Source organism: Takifugu rubripes, chromosome 1 (assembly GCF_901000725.2).
Source record: "Takifugu rubripes chromosome 1, fTakRub1.2, whole genome shotgun sequence".
In the NCBI taxonomy this organism is placed as follows: Eukaryota; Metazoa; Chordata; class Actinopteri; order Tetraodontiformes; family Tetraodontidae; genus Takifugu; species Takifugu rubripes.
In genome coordinates, this window is record NC_042285.1 from 24579145 (window position 1) to 24598231 (window position 19087).

The 19087-nt window shown below is 44.4% G+C and overlaps 2 protein-coding genes and 1 long non-coding RNA gene across 7 annotated transcripts in view; 1 reads left to right on the top strand and 2 right to left on the bottom strand.

Moving 5' to 3' along the window:
* The window catches only part of hdac4 (histone deacetylase 4), a 79879-nt gene extending 78249 nt beyond the window's left edge, over nt 1-1630 (bottom strand). For all 5 annotated transcript variants that reach the window (XM_011611939.2, XM_029829811.1, XM_011611936.2 and 2 more), the window contains exon 1: nt 1467-1630. The gene's annotated coding sequence lies outside the window, so the exon portion shown is untranslated. The remainder of the gene's footprint in view (nt 1-1466) is intronic.
* Nucleotides 1631-2487: 857 nt separating this feature from the next.
* Nucleotides 2488-4704, top strand: LOC115247622 (uncharacterized). Its single transcript, XR_003886679.1, has 3 exons — nt 2488-3277; nt 3435-3509; nt 3769-4704. It is a non-coding gene; the product is annotated as an uncharacterized lncRNA (long non-coding RNA).
* A 6140-nt stretch (nt 4705-10844) lies between these two features.
* LOC115246505 (lactase-phlorizin hydrolase-like) lies at nt 10845-18540 on the bottom strand. Its single transcript, XM_029851466.1, is given in 18 exon segments — nt 10845-11563; nt 11646-11882; nt 11959-12182; nt 12291-12422; nt 12559-12665; nt 12772-12962; nt 13165-13363; nt 13494-13784; nt 13857-14125; nt 14214-15679; nt 15681-15762; nt 15858-16506; nt 16580-17273; nt 17362-17437; nt 17551-17644; nt 17722-17799; nt 17896-17960; nt 18358-18540. Coding segments are annotated over 17 exon segments (5061 nt in total). The 5' UTR covers nt 17917-17960; nt 18358-18540; the 3' UTR covers nt 10845-11312.
* Nucleotides 18541-19087: the final 547 nt, after the last annotated feature.

Consider the following 19087-nt stretch of genomic DNA (forward strand, 5'->3'; position numbering starts at 1 on the left):
CAAATATTCGCCGGTCTAGACCAAACAAGACCAGGTCTGTTCCGACCAACGAGGGGGGTCAATGCTACAGCTGCAAACTTAAATAAGCTTCTGGATTGTCACACTTTTAATAAAACCAGCTCTCAAGAACAAAGACAAAGGAGGCAGGAAATCACATTTCATCTATCGAGCGCGACGTCGATACAGAAGCGATGTTTTCCTCCAGGTTTGCGGAGCCACAGACGGAGTATTCAACAAAGAATCAGCAGGCGGAGCTCTCTCTTGCAGACTGTTTTGTCTGGCCTGCTGTCTGCGTGCTTCAGCTGGCCTCCAGGTGTGTTGCGTGGTGGGAACGTGTTGATGGCTTCCATTTGTTTAAAGTGTTGCACATCGTGTATTTTCCCCACTTCCATATGGAGCCGTTTCTCCAGATTTAACATTAATACTGTCACACACGCACACACATCTGCATATTCAGTCACACACAGGGTGTGCAGATGTGATCTATCTATCTATCTATCTATCTATCTATCTATCTATCTATCTATCTATCTATCTATCTAATATTAAACATCTGGACTCAGGAACGCATCAATGTAAATAAAGTTTTCATTAATATTTCAAAGTTGGTTATTATCTTAAAGTTAGAATTCAAAATATAGCAGGATTCCCTGCCACGATGCCCTGGTTGCACCTACCCACAGATTAAGATGTAAGAAGATTCTATTAGAATCTCTCGATGAGCAATTTCACAACCGATCACTTCAAAGTCCAGCTTCGACAACAGCGACTGTTACAACATGTTTTATGGTCCAGGAATACGCAGTGTCAGAATTTTCCCGGGAAAGTCTTGCACGTCTTCGGAAGAATGGGCCCACATGTTGATGGTCAACTTTGGCCTCAACGCGGACCTGCTCTGGTGTTTACGCTCCACGAAGCCGCAGGTTTACACCCAAAGCTGTGGTTCACCATGCAGACACATCGATTTCACACACATCTGAGGTCACATTTAACGTCTGAAAGGTTTTTTTATATGCTGGTTTAATTCACGATTGCACATTTCTTCTTCAGCGCAAAACTGGATGACTTTTTATTTTCCCCTAAAATAAATATTTTTAAAAAGCGAATAATCGCGCCTGTGCTGCAACTCCTGTCAGGGATTGGTGGTGTTTTAAGTGCGATAATACTGATTTGCAGCTTTTCCCCACAGTGAAAAGTGAAAATAAAGTTCTAACGCGCTTCAAAAGTGGTGCGAGTGAAATGTTGCACAACGCGTATAGCGAGTTTCTAAAAACCGCCCCGATTAACGGACAGATTAACAATAACTAAAACGAGGCAGAAACAAGGAAAACAACAGCTGAAGGCAGCATAAGAGCAGGCTGCAGCGCTTCGAAGAGGAAAAACCCTCTCAATAATTAAAAAAAAAACCCAAACAATTAAATCCGCAACTGTGCATTTTGATGTAAAAAGTAGAGAATTAACATTACCGTGGGGCAGCAGCATTGGGCGTAAGGGACCGTTTTTCCTCTGAGCGTCCGGGAGCATCCACAGACTGAGTTTTAGCAGCCGTCAGTAATGTTTTAAAAAAAATACTCATGAGTCCGCAGCTCCGCCACACAGAGACGGTCACGTGTCAACCCTCCAGCATTTCCGGGGTGGGCGTGGCCGGAGCGGCTGTGATTGACAGCTGAGGAAAAGCACGTAAGGCTAAATAAATATAATAATATTGTCTGTCGTCCTCATGACCGCGTTAAGGACTGTAGTTAATTTGAGCCTGAGGTGTTTAAATGACGGTTTATGGCATCCAAGTATGCAGATTTACAATCTAAATGGTGAATTATTGACCATTTATTGCTGTGATCTTCTGTCTTCTTCTGCAGGTCAGGATAGTCTGGATTTTAATACAGAATGTAGAACATTGTCAACTGAAAATGTTCTGTACATACATAGTATCAAATCTAACAAAATATGTTCTGCACTAAAATATTGTGTTTGAAAATATGATTGGCACTTTAATGTCTGCAGAATTGAACTTTAGGTTGATGGCCCATGATGGCTGTAATTACATACAGGGGGGGGGGGGCAGCCTCCAGAATTGTGATTACCAATCAGAGAAATCAGTAATTTTGACACATATTATCTCGAGAGTGAAAAGAGCTGCAGCCCACTGCAGCCTTGAGGAGATTATAAGTTATGATGAAATGATTCCAGTCATAATTCAGTCCTTGATGTTTAAAGTCTTTGTTGTGTGAAAGAAATAATCCAACAATGCCTGAGATGTGCAGAGGTCTGTGCATCCTCTGCACATCCACATAACATAAGAGGAGCTTTCCTGCCTTCTCAAACAAAAAAATGTGGTGGCTTGTTGCAATATTTGCTAAATGCTGCTTAGAATAGATACCAGAGCTATCAATTTTACTAATGTTTAGTGTTGCGTACAAATTAGAGCATTTTTTAACATAATTATGGGGGCAGACATCACTGCAGACAATGCAATATTAAAAGAAATGGTGCTCATTATCAGTGAATGGCAAAAGCATTGTCCTCTAAATTTAATTAGGGAGGGTGAAATAGAAAAAAATCAATTGGTGTGCGAGTTTGTTCAAAAGATCACGTCGTTTGCTCGGTTATTTAAATGCACAACCAGCAAAGCTACAGTCAAAATAAAGATTCGAAGGCTGGAGAGTGGAGCGGACTATGGAGACGATGATTATGCAAACGCCAAGCAGCCTCGCTTCAAGAGTGAGGGGGCCCTGAGACGAAGTCATTCGCTCTCCTAAAAGAGGACACTGACAGCATAATAAGCATCCAATCAAATGGCCTTGTCCACACGAGCAAGTAAATAAAGCTGATGTGAGGATAGATAGATAGGACGGCTCGACCCAGCCCGCGCTCGCTTCTAACACGATCCCACTGATAAGTATTCTCTGAACCCCGTCCGCTGAGAACGGGATGCATTCAGACGTTATCTAATGGAAGCTGATATGGTGCTCTTCCATGCAGTGTGATATACCATCAGCTTTTAAGAATTACAGATCTTATTAGGCCCGCGTTCCGATCCGTCCCGCAGTGCTGTAGCAGCACGTTAAGGCCCGTAATGGGGCGAGAGCATTGGTTCTGATGGCTGGACTGCAGACTGCAGCAGGTGCTGGGTAAAGGAAGGAAAAGCACTGCAGCTTAGTACCGCAATTCTTTGTTTTTATTGTCCTTGACAGGCTCGGTCAATGTCTAATTACTGTGCTCCACAAACAGCTTACAGGTATTTTTATCGACTGGGCTCCTGATGGGACAACTATGGGTGAATATCTCTCAGTCTCAGTGTGTTGAATGTGCCAATTGATTCAAAGCTAAGGCTAAAACGACCAGCTTTAAGCAGGATTTAATCAAGTCAGTGTCCATTATTGCTAAAGTTCCTGAGGTAACAACCTTCCATTTCTATTTTAATTAAATCGAAGGTCTTGCGTGCACGGGCCGTGCACGGATCCCTGAGCACAGCTGCTACAGCAGGACTAAAGCGGACAGGATGGGAGGTGAGATTATTATAAATCCATTCTGTCGATGCCCGAAGCTCAAATGAAGAGGCATTTCACCAGCGTAGCGCCTGCTGACAGAACGGCTGGCTGATATCTGTGCTGTCAGGGGGGGGGGGGGCTGTTTTGCAGAGAGCTGTTGTTTGTATGTAATTTCATCAAGGTAAACACGGAGGAGTAATGTGTGCAATAGCGCCGAGCTGCAGCACCTCTCAAATCTGATTTGTCAAACGTGTTCTATCTGTCTTGTTGTCTCCAGATCCCCGCAGGTACACGGCAGAACAAAACTAAAGTCCGGGTGCGACTGCACGTCTGATGTCAGTCTACAGAAGGGAACCAGCAGCCCGTCGCATCAGTTTAGCATATCGTTTTATTAATTTGGCGATTTTATCCTTTCTGAATCTGAGTAACTGGAGAATAGTGACAAAAAGAAACGAATTAACTTCACAAAAATGCTGATACAAGCCTTGCAAAATGTGGACTTCATCAAAACTAGCCGCCTTTTTACCAACTAATACCAGATAATTGTATTTGAGCACTCAAGTCATGGAAGACTTGCAGGATATAAATGCTACATAGCTCTGTTCTAATATTGCTTTGACAGCAGCAGATGGATTTCCTGCACATTATGACAGGAAGATCAATTCTTAAAAACACCAGAATGCTGCCAATTCTCCAGAGAGGACGGTGTTATCTTTTAGCGGTTGTGCTAACATTCACACATTCATACGCTGTTTATGCAGAGGAGGGTAATGGTGGTCGACTCAATCAGCCGGGGAAACTGTGACAAACAGCTGCGAGCGAACGGGCCTTCGCTTGTAACCTTTTTGGAATAATCTAATCATGTTTCTTTTTCCATTATCTTATTTAATTTCAAAGTTTTCAGCTGCCCACAGAAGGAGGGAAAAAGCTAACAGGGCGTGTGTTTGTGCATCTAGCTAACTTGATTAAGTCCCGGATTTGAGTCATTTCTGTCGTGCATACTCAAATCATAGATTTGGCCAACTGGCCCAGAAGAGACGGTTTCCTTCCACACTCAAGTGCACTTTTACAGCCTGCAATCCCTTTTTACATCATCATTTCATCTGTTCACTTGAAACACACTGAGTGCAGACTGAACAATTATGTGGAATTACACAAATGGATAAGTGGAATTGAGTTTAACATCAATAAACTGTGAAAGTGTGACAGTGTAGTGAGAATGTTCTCTGTGTGTGAGATATTTTTAATCTCAGGACAACATTGGATACAAGTGATACAGATCTGGGCTCCGCAGCAATCCTCATGACAAATTTAATAGAATATATTCAAAAGAGGTGTAAATAACTGTTTATGGGTATTGTCAGGCGGTATTACAAAAGCAGAACAAAAAAAGACACCCAACACTGTTTCAGAGTCCCGACACATTACTAACAGGGAAAAAAATAAAGACATGCAAATCTGGTTCTCAATGGGAAAACAAAAAGAGAAAATATATATGGAAAAAGAACGAAACAAACCGTCAGCAGGGGGTGGAATTATAAGGAGGATGCTTTTGAAGACAGAACATACGAGACACAACAGAAACGTCAACGACCATGAATGCATTGACCTGGGAAATGCTGCTCGAAAGCCTGTGAGGACACACATAAGAGGTTCCCCTTTGCTGCAGGTTTAGAGGGCTTCACCAACAGGAGATAGCAACAATCCTTCCTGCACACCTTTGGGTGCAGGAAGTGGATAAGAGGGATTCTCTGCATCCGAGCCAGAGCGCAGCAAAAATCCTGTTAAACCCAACCAGACACGGAGGTATGGTTCAGATACACCTGGCTTCAGTCACCTCGCGGGGCTTCTCAGGGGACTCCGAGGACCCCTCAGTGGTCGGTTCTCATGGCTGCCTGCAGTCAGGCCGTCTCCCCTACCTCCTCGCTGGTGGTTATCTCGCTCAAACAGAGCAAGAACAACACAATGTGAGGATAAAATTGAGGGATTAGCATTTATGACCAACGCTGCTGCCCAACATCGGTTTCACCAAGAGGGTGAAGTGAGGTGCGGAGATAAGCGAAACTTTGTTACTTTACGTTACATTAATTTAAATTTAAACCACAGAGGCCTTTTTCCCCATCGATAAATCCCACAAAATGAGCAACGTTTAATGGCTTTCTGATCTCAGCCGTGTCGTTATCTTTAATCAAAGCCTTCTACTAATCAATGATGCGTCTGGAACATCCCCACCCAGCAACTTTCCACCATATTTTAACCATTTCCCAGAACCCCTGGTTATCATTACCTGCATTTGTCATAACCTCACTTGTTTTCTAAATATCAATGCAAAAAAAAAAACGCCCTGTAATCAGTGATGTGATGCACAGGATGGAAGGACGATCTGAAAAACCACATTAGCGCGCCCGAACACAGTGAGGAGGAGAAGGCATTTTCTACGCAGCGTTTGTGTGCAGCATTACTATGGAAACGGAAGATTATGGTGCGTTACGTAACTGGGGCTGTGCACTTAAACCCGCTGGATAAACACACCATACTGGTTTTGTTGCTGGCTTGTGTATTGCAGCGCTGAAGTAAATCAGGTTTGTTTTACAAATATGGGATGCCTGAAACACATCAGACGGTGTCCTCGGTGGCTTTTTAAAGGTGGAGCCTTTAATGTAGCCATAATACTGGAGGCACATCTCAAATTTCAAATATGAATCCAGTTAAAAGCAGGAGGAGAAGAACAACTGGGATGCAGTTCGATTATATTAGCATGTACGAAGCTAGCGCACAAGAAAAAACAGAATTCACTCAACTGCTGTCCCTCTATGTCCAAAAATGCTCCCCATCCTTGCTGAAAACAGGTTTTCATCTTGTTTTCCTCAGTGGCTGAAGGTGCCTACTGGTCAGCTGAGCCCCAGTCACAGGCTTAATTAAATGGCTCTTCTGCCTGATGATGGTCAGAGGCTCTCAGCGTTAAGTCTGTTTGTTATTCAGACCCTGCAGGGTGGCCGAGGCCGGCACCACAGCAGACTGCGTCCTGTCATAGTGGGGCTGCCGTTAATTGTTTCCTGGATGTGAGCGCTGTACCAGAGAGCGCAGCGTAATTAGGACTTTCAAACAGTCCACCTGCCAGATTATTTTTTCAGATGCATTCTGGGAGAGGACACGCACAGTGACTCTGCAATTATCTTATCAGACGTGCCGAGCCAAAGAAAGCTTGTGTAAACGTTAAATATTGTTACATAAAAGTGCTGACTCAAGTTTAAAGGGGCTTTTTTTTTTTATTGGTGACTGGAGCTGTGGCAGTTATTGCAATAATCCATCCCTCTGTGTTTTATCAGTGGTATTAAAGCCAACTTGGTTGCTTTTAATGATCCTGAAAGCTCATAAAATGTCAAGTGCTTGCTCAGTGTGGTTTGTTCGATATGAAAGTAGTTACCGTATTGTTCTGGATTTATGATCGGCGGTAGGTCAAATCAAGGAAACAGAAGTTGTTATAATGGACCCTGAAGAGTTGTCGTGAGAACCTTTCTGAAATATTTGCCATATCTAAGACTCAACCATCAATTTAGACAAATCTCCAAGCAGGTCTAAAGGTGCCCCGATCCAACGTTAGTGCAACCTTCCATCCGTTTTCCGACATTAAAAGCAAAAAATAAAATCTTTCGGATCTAAAACAGTTAAAAAATATATTTATTCATGCAAAGCTGCCCAGTAGGGTCGTTATAATCCTACAAACAGTCAAATTAACATGAAACAATAATCTTTTGATCAGTTTAATTCAGACGTCTGAAAGCAAAAATGAAAGCATTTGTGGAAAAGAAAGCACGTCATACTAGACGTACACGTCAGACATTATGGGTCAGACGGACTTCATGTGGCCGTTGTTGCACAGAATGGAATAAATAGGGGAAGTTCTGGCTTCCACACAAAGGCAGAAAACTAGAGGAAAGCCAAAATGTGGCTGTGATTTTATCATTGCATCACGAGCCTGACTGGAATTTTCCCCTGAAGGCCTGTGAGAGAGATTACTCAGGGCGAACGCGCATCTGTCAGCATGTACGAGGCCGACGCGTTCAGAGGAAATCGCAGCGGGCACTTTGGTCGCCGCATCACAACAGGACCCCTATTTTCAATTTCCTGCTCCGCTCTCCATCCCGGCTGTGTTTTGTGTGGGGAGCCGTAAAGCGGGAATCCTAAGGAAGGAATGCAACATTTGGCCCGATGAGGCACCACAGAGCGAGAAAAGTTGAAATTGATTCTGTCGGAGTCAATATTCATGATAATGACCTGAATAAAAAAAAAAGGTCTGATTTCAAACTGGGTAACTGGATTCTGAAGAGATGTGACGCAGCAGGCGTCGCTAACGGGCTCTAAAACAAGTTGTGTCTGCTTGGAAAGCGGTTATCCAAATCGTTCCTGTCGTCCCTTAACTGCTGCTGCTGCATGTGTATTATTATTATTTTATCATATCTATCAGGTGCTTTTCTGCACCTTACTAGAGGGTAATTTAAGGTTAAAGGTCACGATCCTGCACAGAAATGGTAACAGGGAAGATGGAGGGTCGTCTCAAAGAGCTGTAAGACTTTTGGACAGAGCTCAGACCAGCTCTAGGTGGGTGGTAGAGAGAGGGGGGGGGGGAGAGGGGGAGAGGAGGAGAGAGGTGGGGGGGGGGAGAGAGGGGAGAGAGGGGGTAGAGGGGAGAGAGAGAGGGGAGAGAGGTGGAGAGGGGGAGAGAGAGAGGGGAGAGAGAGGGGGGTAGAGGGGAGAGAGAGAGGGAGAGAGAGGTGGAGGGGGGGAGGAGAGGGGACGGAGGGGGAGAGAGAGGGAGAGGGGGAGAGAGAGGGAGAGGGGGGAGAGAGAGAGAGAGGGAGAGGGGAGAGAGATGGGGAGAGAGGAGGAGAGAGGTGGAGGGGGGGAGAGAGAGGGTTGAGAAAGGGGGAGAGAGGGGAGGGGGGAAAGAGAGGGAGGGGGGAGACAGAGAGGAGCAGAAGAGGGGGGGGGGAAGAAAGGGGGGAAGAGAGGGGGGGAGAAGAGAAAGAGGGGGGAGGGGGAGGAGAGGAGTAGAGAGGTGGAGGGGGGAGAGAGAGAGGGGAGAGAGATGGGGGGGGGGGGAGAGAGGAAGGGGAGGGAGATGACGAGGGGGAGAGAGGAAAAGAGAGGGGGGCAGGAGGGAGAGAGGAGAGGAGAGAGAGACGAGAGGGGAGAGAGAAGAGGAGGGGGAGAGAGGCGGGAGGGGGGAGAGGAGAAGGGATGAGAGGGGGTGGAGCAAGGGAGAAAGGGGGAGAGGGGGGAGGGGGGAGACAGAGAGGGGGTGGAGAAAGGGGGAGAGAGAGGGTAGGGGGAGGCAGAGACGGGGGAGAGAAAGGGGGAGAGAGGGGGGGAGAGAGAGGGTAGGGGGGAGACAGAGACGGGGGAGAGAAAGGGGGAGAGAGGGGGGGGAGGGTGGAGAGAGAGATGACATTTTGGTAAATAGTTTGAATTGTTATTTTATCCCTGTCTAAACTCACCATTGTGCTCACAGTCGCCCCCTGCTGCTGGGCTCTTATAAAGCTACAAGCTCATCCTCTCATTGCTGTGGGAGCCAAAAACAAAATCCAAAGTTCTCTTTAAAAAATAAAAAAGATTAAGGACTTTTTTTGAGACATCTAATCAAAATCGAGTGGATTGATGCAGACACAAAGTGATTTTTTTTCCCATCCAGCAAACTGGACTAATGACTTAGTTTCTGCCTCTTTTTTAAAAAAAAATCTCAATTATTTATCCAAAACTGCACTTTAAAAGAATGACAGCTGGAGCTGGAGAATGTGCCGGCCTTGCCAATGTCCTTGACTCAGCTGGAAACATTCTTCAGGTATCACATTGCTATTACTGGAATGAAAACAGTTCCCTTCCATTTTGGGAAGCTCCGATTCCAACGTCCCATTCCAGCGTAGTTCTTAAACAATAATGTTTTCTTGCTCTAGCGTTTCAACTAGAGAGAACTCTTCTACTTCTTTCCTGGAAGAAGAGAACGGGTGGAAAACACTCCATCCTGTCCTGGCTTTGAGTTCCGCAAATGGAAATTTAAGCACGAACACACGACTGGAATAGAATGTCACAAAGATGGCTGTAAAATACAAGTGGCGTCCAAAAACACCGACGATCCACGGCATAGCGATCGCAATCTGCTACCTAAGTTTCCTTTTCAAAACCACAACAAGGAACAAGTGCTCCATCTGAGAGCGAAAGGACCTACCGAGGAGCAAAAAATGGCGCGCAGCAGTTTGCAATCACCATCATTCTGCCTCCATGACCCAAAGGGGAGACCTTCACCCAGCAAGCCGCTGATTAAAACATAAAATCTAATCTTCATGCCAGTGCCAAATGTGGCAGGAGGAACAGGCGTCCCGAGGCACCGAAGACATAATATGACATTTACGGTGGCACAAGAGGAAATTTAAAGAAAATGAACCGCAAATCTTTAACATAAAGCACCTGGAGAAATTGGGAACTCTGTCTGACTCTATTATCTCTGATACTCCGGTTTGGAAGGGGAGGAAATTTGGCTTTTATTGGGCTAAATGTGCATGTATGGATCTGGATGAGAGGACAAAATGAACTCCTTGTGTTCTGGACACACGCACATTAAAATGACTCCATATGCAGTTGCATTAGTCCATTAAAAAGGAGGCGTCTTTCACACTATGTGGCAGGAGCTTAGTCATGCAAGTCATCAAACTTTCATGCATGTTACCCAAGGTGACCTATAAACATGCACTGGCTCTTGCCACATGTAGGCAGACTCTGGGGTTCCACATATGGAACAGACGGCCTGTTGATGAGTGCATCAGACAAGTCGACGGGGGAGGGCATGCAGAGAAGACGCCCGCCGTGTGTTAATGTGCACATCCTGTTGAGAGGGCGCTTCGCCTGGAGACCAGGCGCAGGTATCCAGGCAGGCATGCAGAGGGGAAGCTGAGAGGGGAGCGGTTTGTGTGGCTGGTGTTACAGAAGGAAACATGCTCCAGCATGTCTGACTGGCTACACCAGTCTGTGGCGCTTGTATTTTTAGCCACGCGGCTGCGGGCGCAACAGGAGCGCTTGTTTAGATCGGAGATTGTGTCCTGAGGGTTGATGGTTCAACTCCTCACACTGTGTGTGATAGTAATCAGAACAATTGCAGCAGAAGACACCATTTCCACCCTTTCAGAACTCATATAGAAGTGCCCTCAAGGTAAAGTTCCTCAATTCCAAAGCACCTCAATGCAGCAGCAGACTGATGATGTGCAGAATCCCATCAAATTTAGAAAAGCAAGAAATCTGAAAAAAGCAGGTTATAAAACCTTTAACCTCCTTATAAAGAATTTTATATAACCAATGAGACACTGTTTTATAATCAATACATTTGGAAATGACAAGTAATAAATGACAGGTAATAAAAAAGCTAAAAGAGAGAAAAGCATCAAACAGGCAGAAAATACAACAAGCTAATACTCTAAAATTTCAATGTTTCATTTAATCTTCACGGTTTCTATTTATTTATAAGACGCATCTGCGGAGTAAAATATATAATTAACACATTTATAATAAATGATACACTAGCGCCATCTGCAGGTTACCATACAAACAAGTGAAGAGAATTCCTACAGTGGAGGGATTGATATTAAAACTTATTGAGCTTGTCATTTATCTGTTTTTTAATCATTAAAAGGAAGAGATTAATAATTAATTTGTGGAGATGAAAATCAGCTCAATCATAATAAAAATAATCCTTTCCCCCTATTTTCATTGTGAATAGTTTTGGTGATTTAAAGTTTAAGCAAACACAAACATGTCTTTGCTGTTTTGTTCTCACATTTTATCCATTTTATAAAATTCAGCTGTAACTTCCTTTACTTTCTTTCTTGCTCTCAGAAGCCGGTAGGCAGCAAAGATTGCAAGTAGAACACTCGCAAGAAGAGATGTAAAAATGATATAAAGGGCAACTTTAGCATCATATGATGAGAGTTCTAGACCCAGGAAGTCCACCTGGTCCAGGGACGGGACAGGGGTGGTTGTTGGAACAATGATCCCTGCTTTGCTCGTGGTTGGGGCACTAGTAGCTGTTAAAGGGAAGGAAAGAAAATATTAATTTCATGTTCTAATTATTCCAACGCAATTAAAAAAATATATGTATTATTTTACCATCAGGTTCCGGAGTCAGACAGTCATGAGGCCCCAGTGCCGGGTCTGGAAAACCATTACAGTTCACAATGGACGCATAGCGAAGAGCCGAGTTTTTAGGGATGCGGGGGAAATCGGGATCGGATCGGTTCACGTAGAAAAGTCCGAATCGTTCAGAGTAGCCAGCAGCCCATTCAAAATTGTCCATTAAAGACCAGGCCGTGTAACCCCTGAGATCAACTCCATCCAGGAGCAGGGCTGACACAGCAACAATAGCAATTACATTTCCTGAAAATAATCATTCATTTGCTCATAAAAACATTTTTACCGGTACCTTTCAGCCCCTGGTTAATGTAGTTTTCATAAAAGTGTGTTCTGTGAATGTCATCCAGGTCCACGGCTCCTCGCTCCGAGACTCCGTTCTCTGTCACGTAGATGGGTGGGTTTCCATATTCGTCCCTGATGAACTTCAGAAGTTTCCTGAATCCGAAGGGAGTGATCTTCAGCCAGGAAGAGCCCGTCTCAATCCAGGTGCGATCATGCGTGACGCCAGTGCCTCTGGAGAGCCGTTGGGATATTAGTCCTTCACTGCTATAAAACTAAAACTGACTGATAACGCAGTTATTGATCTCGTGATTTTATTCTTAATGCAACCGACAAACCTACCTGTCACCATCATAATCCTGCTGATCTCCCATATTGACCGGGAACGACAGAACTGTGGTGTAATGGTTCAGTCCAAAATAATCATGAGTCCCTTTAATGCTCTCGATTTCCTCAGGTGTGAACTCAGGAAGCCTATTTCAGAGGGAAGGAGACTCCTTCATTGAGATGTTTCTCTATGATACAGGTTCAGAGAATTATATGGGATTCAAATTTTCTGCTTCAGCGGCCAGAATATTTGCAGAATCATTTTCAAACCCAATTGTTTTACCGTGATCCAGGGAGGCCTGCAGCCAGGCTTCTTTCACGAATGATCGTCTTCATTAGTTCTGGATAATCACCATTGAAGATAGGATGAGCAAACCAGCCAATGAAGAACTGCAAAGGGAATCATACACTGGTTTTTAAGTCTCATTCTGTGAACTAGACTGAAGATCCAAAACACTACAAAATGTCAGCCTCGATGATTTCACCATTCAATCACCTGCAGGTAGCGCTGGGCCGCATCCACGTCCTCCTGCTTGTACGGGTTCCTTGGCTCCGCCCAGTCGGAATTGACAGTGATGGATATGACCCCACGCTGTGTAGCTCGATACTTGTCATTGTAGAGGTGCCAAGCCTCAGCATGGGCCTTGATCAGGTTGTGGGCTGCGATATACTGCCTGCCTACAATTCCTGAAACATTTGTTGCAGAGACGCAGAAAAAAGTGTCATAAATTGTAGAGTTTGCAGGCATTTCTTTTAATCATCTGCACCCAACTACCTCTAGCCTCTTTGTGTATCTAAGTGTGTGTTCCTCTTCTTTTTTTTTGTTATGCTGCTAATGTGCTTGTAAACCGGATTTTATTTACACAGAAAACAGAGAAAGTTTGACTACCTGGAGCAAAGCTGCCATACCCATAGCCAAGGTTTGCTACAATAAAGGGTTCATTGAGAGTGATCCAGAACTTTACTCGGCTTCCTAAATGGGTAAACAAAACATCAGCATAATCTCTGAATCTTTGAACAATAGTCTCATTCTCCCAGCCTCCAACTTTCTGTAGAGCCAAGGGGAGGTCCCAGTGGTACAGGGTCACCTAAAAAACAGAGGGAATCTTCTTAAAGCTACACCTCATACATTTCAGTTTCAAATAGAAACTTGTTAATCAATTTCATTCTTCATTAAAATCAGAACATTAAGTTCTCTGTAAAATCAACTCTGCTTACCTGTGGTTGAATATTAGCAGCTCTCAGGGCGTTCACTAATCTACTGTAGTAGTTCAAGCCAGCTTGGTTTATGTAATCTTTGGTGCCGTCAGGTAGTACTCTGGGCCAGGATATGGAGAAGCGGTAAAAGGTCACCTTGAGCTTCTTCAGCACCTCCACATCCTCTTCGATCTTGTTGTAACTATTGCAAGCAAAGTCACCATTGTCACTTTTGTCCGTCTTCAGAGGAGTATGAGCAAACTTATCCCAGATGCTCAGTCCTTTTCCGTGGGCCCTCCAGCCTCCTTCAATCTTTTAAGAAACACTTGTGATTCATCTGTCACCTCACCATGTTTGGAAAATGTCACGACACAATTCACCTACCTGATAAGAGGAACTTGCCGTGCTCCAGTTAAACATTTTAGGGAACTCTCCGTATAGTATTTTCTCTTCATTGGTTAAGGGAAAACCGTTGTCCTTCATGACTTTGTGATAAAAGTGGGCAGAGCGTTTGGGTGTCCTCGGCCTGTTTGGGTTAGTGAAGTCCACGTGGTGAAGTCCAAATCCTACTTTGTATCCATGGAGCCACTCAAAAGAATCCATTAAGGATGCAGCGAGATATCCTTTCAGATTTACTCCATCAAGGTTGTGAGCTGAGAAAAAGGTAGAAAAATCAATGACATCAAACGAAAAAAAGATAAAATCCCTCTTATTAAAAGCACTAATTGTATAGGTAGATACCTTTTAATGCCTCATCAATGTAGGTTTTGTAGTAAAAAACTCGTTCTAAATCATCGACTGTGGTTTTCTTATCTGTAGCGACTCCATTCTCAGTGACATAGACCTCTGGATTTCCATACTCCTCTTTGATCCAGTTCAGTAGTCTTCTCAAACCCCACGCTACCGCTCTCTGGTTGCTGATGGCAGTGGTTGGTGAATCTCCTTCCTCTGCTTCTGACAAATCCAAGTCAGACTCATAAGATGGAGGAGTAAGCTCAGCTGCAATATGAGTTACAATCTTTGTGGTGTAATGATTTACACAGAAAACATCAGCAGTTCCCTTGATGAAGCGCTTTTCGTCTTCAGTGAAGGAAGGAAGTCTTGTCTCTGAAAGTTCTTGGAGTTCACTTTTGTTTCCGACTTGCCACTTCATGGCATCAGGGTAGTCACCGTTTTTGAAAATGGGATGGGCAAACCAACCCAACTGGAACTGCAGGGCGCGGTCAGCAGCCACCACTTCACGGACAACATTAATGTCCTTTGGTTCAAACCAATCAGCATTGAGGGCGATGGACACCAGACCACCTTGGGATTTACGATACTTGTCATTGTATGTGTGATAAGCCTGTGCGTGTGCTTTTATGAGGTTGTGTGCGACTCTATAAGGTGCGGTTCCTGGATTCTTAACACTTGGTGGGAACTGTCCCAGGCCGTATCCCAACCATGCAATCGTGTGAGGCTGGTTGAACGTCATCCAAAATTTCACTCTGTCGCCAAATGTGGCAAAGCAGAAGTCGCAAAAATCCTTAAAAATGTTAATCAGTTCCTTATTTTCCCAGCCGCCTCGATCTTGCAAAGCTTGAGGGAGGTCCCAGTGGTAGAGCGTCACCATTGGCATGATGTTAGATGCTAAAAGGCCATCGATGAGTCTGTTGTAATAGTCGACACCTTGCTGATTCAGGGAGGTCCTCTGACCATCAGGAAAGATCCTGGACCATGCCAGAGAGAATCTGTATGACTTCACCCTCAGAGCACGAAGCATATAGAGGTCTTCCTCCAGTCTGTGATAACTATCACAGGCTACATTTCCATTGGATTTGTCAGGAGTACTTCCAGGTTTCTGAGCAAATTTATCCCAGATGCTTGGTCCCTTCCCATCAGCGTTCCATCCACCTTCGATCTGGTAGGCCGAGGATGAGACTCCCCAGCTGAATCCTTCTGGGAACGTACCATAGTGGTAGATCTTCCTCTGGAAATTTGACTGATGTGAGAATTTCTCCCAGACAACCTTTGATTTAGACGGAACCTCTGAAGGTGGTAGAACATCTGCTTGGCGGGGAAGGTGCATCTCTGCACCTTTCAGGTTGTCACCTTTGTGTGGACCAAACCCATTTTGTTTGATGATCTGAGAGTAGAAGTAAGCTGACTGCTTTGGGGTTCTCGGTCTGTCAGATTCATCAAAGTTGACGTGATGGAGACCAAATCTGGCTGTAGCCTTGTTTCCCCTCAAATCCATCCATAAGTGACTGCACCGTAAAACGTTGCACATCCACTCCGTCTAAGACAACAGCTACAAAATACACACACCAAAGAGACATTTCACTGAAATAAAAAGTTTTATGGGACAATATAAATAACACTACCTGAAATATTGCTGACGTTTACCTTTCAAGGCCTCATTGATGTAACTTTTCATGTACTCTATTCGATGGCTGTCATTGAACGTGTCCCCGCTGTACTCAGTCGGCATGCCATTCCCAGTTATATGGATCGGCACTTTGGTGGTCTTCAAATATTCTGTGGAAATGTAATTTAGAAGTCTGCGAAGACCCCAAGGTGCAGAGAAGATCCAATCAGAAGCTGTTGAGGACCACGAAGGATCCACGTGCAACTGGAAGTCCCCCACCCCCTGAGGACCAGGGGTGCAGCCACCATCACTGTTATTGACCAGCCGGGAGGTGTAGTGGGTTAACCCAAAGAAATCTGCTGTCCCACGTATTCGCTGGCTCTCTTCAGGAGTAAAAACTGGAAGTCTGGCAGGTTCAGAGTGAGGACACTCATTTAGTTTCTTTTCTACCTGAGTCTTTAGTGCAGCAGGATAATCTCCATCAACAAACACAGGGTGTGCAAACCAGCCCAGCATGGACTGCAGGTAGCGATCCGCAGCTGCTTTGTCTTCAGGTCTGGTTTGATCTTTGGGCTCAGCCCAGTCAGAATTCAGGGCAATGCCAATCTTGCCTCCTTGTGTCTTCCTGTACTTGTCATTGTAGACATGCCAGGCCTCAGCATGAGATTTCAGCATATGGTGTGTTACCTATCAACATATATATCTAGTTACTCAGGGAAATCAGGAAATAAAAACCTGTTCAGATTATTTGCGCTTTTACCTGGTAGGAGGCAACCACGTAGTCTTTGACTCCGGGTGGATGCTCGCCAGTGCCATACCCAGCATGACTGACCACCCAGGGGCTGTTGAATGTGTTCCACGTCTTGACCCTGTCTCCAAACCTAGAGAAGCAGAAGTCTGCATAGTCCCTGAATGCTTCAACAATGGAGGCATTGGTCCATCCACCATGGTCCTGGAGTGCTTGTGGTAGATCCCAGTGGTACAGGGTGGCAACAGGTTGGATGCCAGACTCAACAAGGGCATTGATCAACTGGTCATAGTAGACGGCGCCTTTTTCTGAGTGGCCGCCTCCATGGCCTGCTGGGAAAATACGGGCCCAGGAGATGGAAAACTGGTAGGTGTTGACATGAAGACCTCGCAGCAGATAGACGTCGTAATCCACCTTATGGTAACTGTCACAGGCCAGATCAGCGGTCTGATTGTCAAAAACATTGTTTTCGTGGCCAAAACGGTCCCAGATGGTCTCTCCCTTCCCACCTTCTGACCAGCCTCCTTCAACCTTGAAGGACTCGCTGGAGGTGGCCCACTGGAATCCAGCAGGGAACGATTCATTCAGGAAAGCGTCTCGCTCTGATGAGGTCACAGTGGCAAATTTTATCCACGTTTTACAGTACGCCATTGGGCATCGTACTGTTTGTGGATTGTTTCTCTTCACGTCAGTTTGGTCTAAGGGGCTGAAGCAGGAAACATGTTGAAAAACTATTCATTTTCAAACCTGAGATGAAATTTAGAACTTTTATAACTTATTACAAGCTACAACACCTTTTTGAGAACACTTCAGCTGAAAATAACACAGGGAGCATATCAAAGCCAATGACATTTTCTCCATTTTGTAGCACTATAAAAATCGGAGAATAGGTAGTAAGAAATAAGACATTTACAGTTTAGTAGTAATAAGGTTATTTTTCCAAATACAATAAAGAAACACCAAATGTATTGACTGTACATTACCTTTTAAAATGTTGCTATCTGACAGGAACTGATAAGGAGAACAGCCATTGATGTTGACATCATAAAATAAAATGGCTTTGTCACGGCATTTTTCCTGCAACAACATAATACCGTTTAACACACGACATCAGACCGTTCATTTTAAAAGGTTTAAGAGATGTGAATGATCACCATTGTGTTTTGCAGTTCCTCAGCCACCCTGGTGGTACAGTTGTACTGGATTTGAAGCGATATAAAATCAGAATGTTCCTGAAACGAGGACACAGGAGACACATGACAAATATATGCTGATTTATGTGCTTCTTTTGGAACATTTTAATGATCTGAATGATGGTGTGACCTCACCAGGAGTTGGGTGTCACACATTTTTGGGGCTTCGCTGGCCTTTAGTCCAACAGATACTCCTCCATCTGGCACACATGACATGATTGATCAGTTATTGTGTGTTTTATTAAACAGAAAGGACAAACTTTCAATGATATGCAGCTCTCAGATCTCTTATCAAGACCTTTGGAACCTAAAGTAAACAGCTCTGGAGAAAATTATCATATACTGCCGAGATTAGCATATCTTATCTACTTAAATGTGGCTTTTCTTTCACTTTAGTAGACTATAAAATAGTTTATCATGTAGTATAGTATAGTTCATTCTGAGAAGGTTGTTTTCTTAAATTATTTAAAGACTTGGATCCTAAATTTTTGGCAAATGGCAAACAAATCTTTTATAAAGAATTACTAGATTTAGGGGTTTTAATGTTGTTATTGTTGGACCCATAATGATGCGATACATGAGAGATCAGTCTCTTACCTCGCCTTGGAAACTGCTGGTGATACTGGCGGTACACACTGGTGTGTGCATCAAGGACATTTTGCAGCTCAGCATCTCCAAACTCATCCAGTTCAGCCAGTGTTACCCAAGAATGCACCAGCTGTCCAAACTCTCCAAACACAAACTGGGCATACTGTTGAAACTTGTTTACCAGCTCCCGACTCTCCCAGCCTCCATACCTCGATCTCAGACTGTCCGGCACTGAGGATCCGTGAAGAATGACCAGCGGCTGAAGGCCTGCATCCAGCAGCTCTTTCAGCAGGTTCTGGTAACAAGTGACCACAGACTGCTGTGGCTCCCTGGGGAGGCCTGTAGGAAGGATTTGAGCCCATGACAGCGGTACTTTGAAGTGAGTCACCCCTCTGCTCTGGAGGTGTTCAAAGTAGTGTCTAGAATCCAAAGGTACAGGATAACTGCAGTCAATAGTATCCAGCTTTTCACCTTTCAGGCCCTTCACCCTTTGGTCCTTTAGTGGACCTGCAAGAAACATGGTCTGATCATGTTTCCTGCACATGCACACATACACAGTGAGACACACAGCAAAGAGTTTCAGTAACATGTTGTCAGAGTGTTATGGAACTGAAGGACTAGCTGGAAGACTGACCTTTTATAGGAGGTCTGTATACAAGTTTGAACCCTCTGTTTCATAAGAGGCGCCACTGTGCACAGGTGTCACCACGGCTATTTTACGAGGTGTTTGGTAAGTGTA